Source organism: Merops nubicus, unplaced genomic scaffold (genome assembly GCF_000691845.1).
Source record: "Merops nubicus isolate BGI_N331 unplaced genomic scaffold, ASM69184v1 Scaffold53669, whole genome shotgun sequence".
Lineage (NCBI taxonomy): Eukaryota > Metazoa > Chordata > Aves > Coraciiformes > Meropidae > Merops > Merops nubicus.
In genome coordinates this window covers 773-4,536 of record NW_008629891.1, presented here as the reverse complement: position 1 = coordinate 4,536, position 3,764 = coordinate 773, and the positions used below count along the sequence as shown (strand labels likewise).

The 3,764-nt window shown below is 37.2% G+C and overlaps 1 protein-coding gene across 1 annotated transcript; it reads left to right on the top strand.

Annotated features, from left to right (window-relative positions):
* Window positions 1–192: 192 nt before the first annotated feature.
* On the top strand, window positions 193–3,473 carry RFK (riboflavin kinase; the record flags this gene model as incomplete). The annotated part of the gene is made up of 4 exons (XM_008947072.1): window positions 193–351; window positions 1,344–1,495; window positions 2,652–2,754; window positions 3,343–3,473. Coding segments are annotated over 4 exons (545 nt in total), but the record flags the coding sequence as incomplete, so codon positions are not given.
* Window positions 3,474–3,764: the final 291 nt, after the last annotated feature.

The following is a 3,764-nucleotide window of genomic DNA, read 5'->3' as shown; positions in this document are numbered from 1 at the left end:
CGCCGCTGCCTGAGCCCGGCCCTGCCCTGCTCTCCCCTCCTGCGACGGGGCTTGTTCGGGGGTCGCGTTTTCCTAGCTTTTTTGTCTGTTGTTTTCCCTGCGCTGCACGGGGACGTGTACCCTCTTTTGTGTTACTCTCTTCCCTGTCATTCAGGCGGTTTCTTTCGTTCTTGCTTTTTTTGGTTAAATCAGCTAGTGATAGTCGCGATGATGTACGGGATGTAGATAAGGGGTCACATGCACGATGGTGTGGTGCGGCAGCTTGGAAAATATCCCTTCATATAAACCTCAGAGAGAACAAGAGAGGGAGTAGGCTTTGGAAACAGCTGCAGGGAGGGAAGCTCAACGGTGGTAATGCAGAGGCTGAAAAACAAACCATGCGGACTTGGCCTAAAAAGAAATATGTTTTCTTACTGCTCTACTCCGTTTCATTTGTGTAAATAGAGATAGAAGCATAATTCAATTGAATTTTTGTGTGTCTTGGCCACTGAATTCACCAGTCATGTTGCACTACTCTGAGCAGACGAGGAATTGTTTTAAGACAATCTTGATATCCTGGATTTCTGACAACATCTGTTAATAATTCCACGTTTTGCTCTTGACTGCATATAAATCATGTATTGGTGTCAGGGAACAGGGGAGGAAAGTTGTTACTTCTTGTGAGCTTCGGTAAAAATTCAGTGACTATAAATTCTCTCAAGTGAATTTGATGTCTTGTATTAAGAGATCTGGTCATATGGGAAATAGAAGTATGATAGTCCTTTGACAGAATGTTAGGCTCACTTAGAAGGGAGTTTGTTTTACTGTGGATATGTAGCTTTCAAAGAAAGTCTCAGAAATCCACAGATGCCTCTGTAAAGCAATTTGTACAAAGGTGAGAGGTGACTAAATCATCCTGTCATTTATTTCTACATATTTTATTTCATAAGTAACTATTTTACTAACAAGTCAATAGTTCTGAGATGCTGTTTTATGCTGTAAAAGAAACTTGATTGTTTTCACCATGTGAAAGCTGTAAAAGTTGTCCTAAGAGTGAAATACGTTCTGACTAGACATATTACTAATATTCTCTTCTGTGATTAATCAGTAATGAATACGTGTAACTATAAAATGTAGCCTGCATGAGAGATGTGATAACTTTGGTATTACCACAGGACCTGAATTTTATGAAGCTGGTTTGTATTTTATACTTTGCCAAATGGCACACTGTATTATTCTCGTTGTTGGTGGTGTTATGTTTGTAAATAATATGTAGGCAGAGTTTGGGTTTTAAGTGTTTGAAGACTGTTATATCTTTGAGTTACACAGTCACTCACACGTCACACTTTCTAAAATTTTTGCAGCGAACTTTTCTGAACAAGTAGTTGAAAGCTTTCCATCTGATATCTCTACTGGTATTTACTATGGATGGGCCTGTGTTGGAAATGGAGATGTGCATAAAATGGTTTTGAGCATAGGATGGAATCCTTTCTATAAGAATATTAAGAAATCAGTGGTAAGAATTTTGCTTTGTGGGGGACTTTTATTATGATAAATGAGCCAGATGTTGTATTTGAATAAGACACGCACAACTTGATCCATAAATGGGATTTAGAAATTCAGTTTGCTCCTGGAAACGTAGTTGGCATTTATATCATATGTTTGTATTCTGAAAAGAAAATATTCTCAGTAACCAAAGAGTATGCAGCTGTAGTTGAATAAAGTTTATTTCCTTCTCTGTATTCCGTTATTTGTTACATACTTCCAAAATAAAAATATAACACCATTTCTGAAATGGTGGTTGCTCATGGGTTTGATAGCTAACTAAACATAAGGTTGATAGATGTACTGAATTTACTGTTTATGAGAGCCCTGGCATGTGCTGGAATTTACTCATTTGTTGTTCTGTGCAATCTGTTTACATTTCAAGAAAGAGATGTCAGGGCATCCTAATTTGTCATGATTTTCTATTCATTATTGTCCTAAATGATGGAATCCATACATGAGGTGCTATGGCTTGATACACAGCATAAATATTCAAAAGTGCACAGTAAAGGCTTGGAGGAGTTGTGTTAAAATCCTGAGCTGTGAGAAGCTTTCCAGAGTATCTGTGCTGCTCTGTGCTGTGGGTGGGCGTGTAGTAGAGATGGAGACATGCATAAAATGGTTTTGAGCGTAAGATGGGCCTTTGCCTCAGCCTTCACACGTTGAATTTTACCTAGTCCATGTTCCTGTGTGAGCTGATTGCAAAAGCACTCCTTAAGCCAACTATTTCAGCCTAAATCTTCAGAGCCGCTTGGCTGCATCAGTGTAACTATGAAACATTAAGCTGTGGTTTGCTGCTTTGGAAATCTCACCTCTGAGAAGTGGTGAAGCATTTCTTCTGAGTCATGCCTTTCTGTCTTTGTTTGTTCTGGGGTTATTCTTTTGGCTATCAGAGTTCTCTTAAGTGAGTACATTTTCTTAAATTCTGTGCAAAGTAGAATTCTCCCTCCTAACATAAGGAAATGCCCTAGCCTTTTAATTTTGCAATATGTGTGCTAAACTAAATCCCCCTTTTATTGGTGTATGTTGGGGAGAATTTGAATTTGGGATATTAGCTGTATGTCCTTAAAATGAGGGAATTAAACTAAAACTTCGTCATACATGCCGACCTCTTTATCTTCCTTTAGGAAACGCACATTATCCACACCTTCAAAGAAGACTTTTATGGAGAAGTTCTTAGTATAGTCATCATAGGATATATTCGACCTGAAAAAAACTTTGATTCCTTAGGTAAGTGTTGTCAGTATCCCTCAAAATCATCTATTATTTCTCTTAATTGTCCAAGTGCTATGTCTTCACTGTCTCTTTCCATACAGAGATATTTTATCTCTTAACTTTTGAAATTTCAGTAAAATGTTTTCATAAGCTAAATGTACAAATTGCTTTAATTAAAGCCAAAAGCATACCCACACATCTTCCAGTGTATCACACTGGAAAATTGTATGGCTTCGTCACTCAACTGAGGAGTAGTTTTAAAATTATGGGCTTACCCTAAAAGCATCAGTCTAGTCAGTTAATTTGCTTTTAAATTGCAGCTCTGTTAGAATTGAAACAATTAATGAAACTCCATTGATCTTTTGCTAAAATGTCGAGAGGGTAGTGCTTATATCAGTGAAAAATGCAACTCTGTCATGGTTGGGAAAAAAAAAAAAAGCCATAGGAAAAAATACAGAATTTTCCCACTCAAACCTCGTGATAATCCTTTTATTCTGCTTCTTTGACTGTTGTCTGATATTCTGTGGGACCTTATTTTCACACACTATTGTGTGTTCAGAATTCAAACCAAGCTTTACATATTCCTATTCTTGTCTTTTTCAGAGGCGCTCATTTCAGCAATTCAGGAAGACATTGAGGAAGCAAAAAAACAGCTAGATTTACCAGAACATCTGAAACTCAAAGAAGATAACTTCTTTCATCTGCCAGAAAGCAAAATAGTGAACAACCACTGAGCAAACACATGTTGCTTTTTGGTTTTTTTGATTTTGTGTTTTTTTTTTTTTCCTTGGTGTTTGTGGGGATTATTTTTCCTCCTTTGTCACAGAAATTTTATACTGCACTGCTTTTTTAAGTACTTTGTTGTCATAAGTTGGTTTAGATAGCCGAGGTTGGAACTAACCATGCAAGATGATTTTAGTTTCTTTATGTTAATTGATTATTGAATCAGTCATGCAAAAGGAGTAGAAGGCAAGTTTAGGTCTTTATAGATAAACTGTGTTTTCTAAAGTTACCATTGTTCAGAG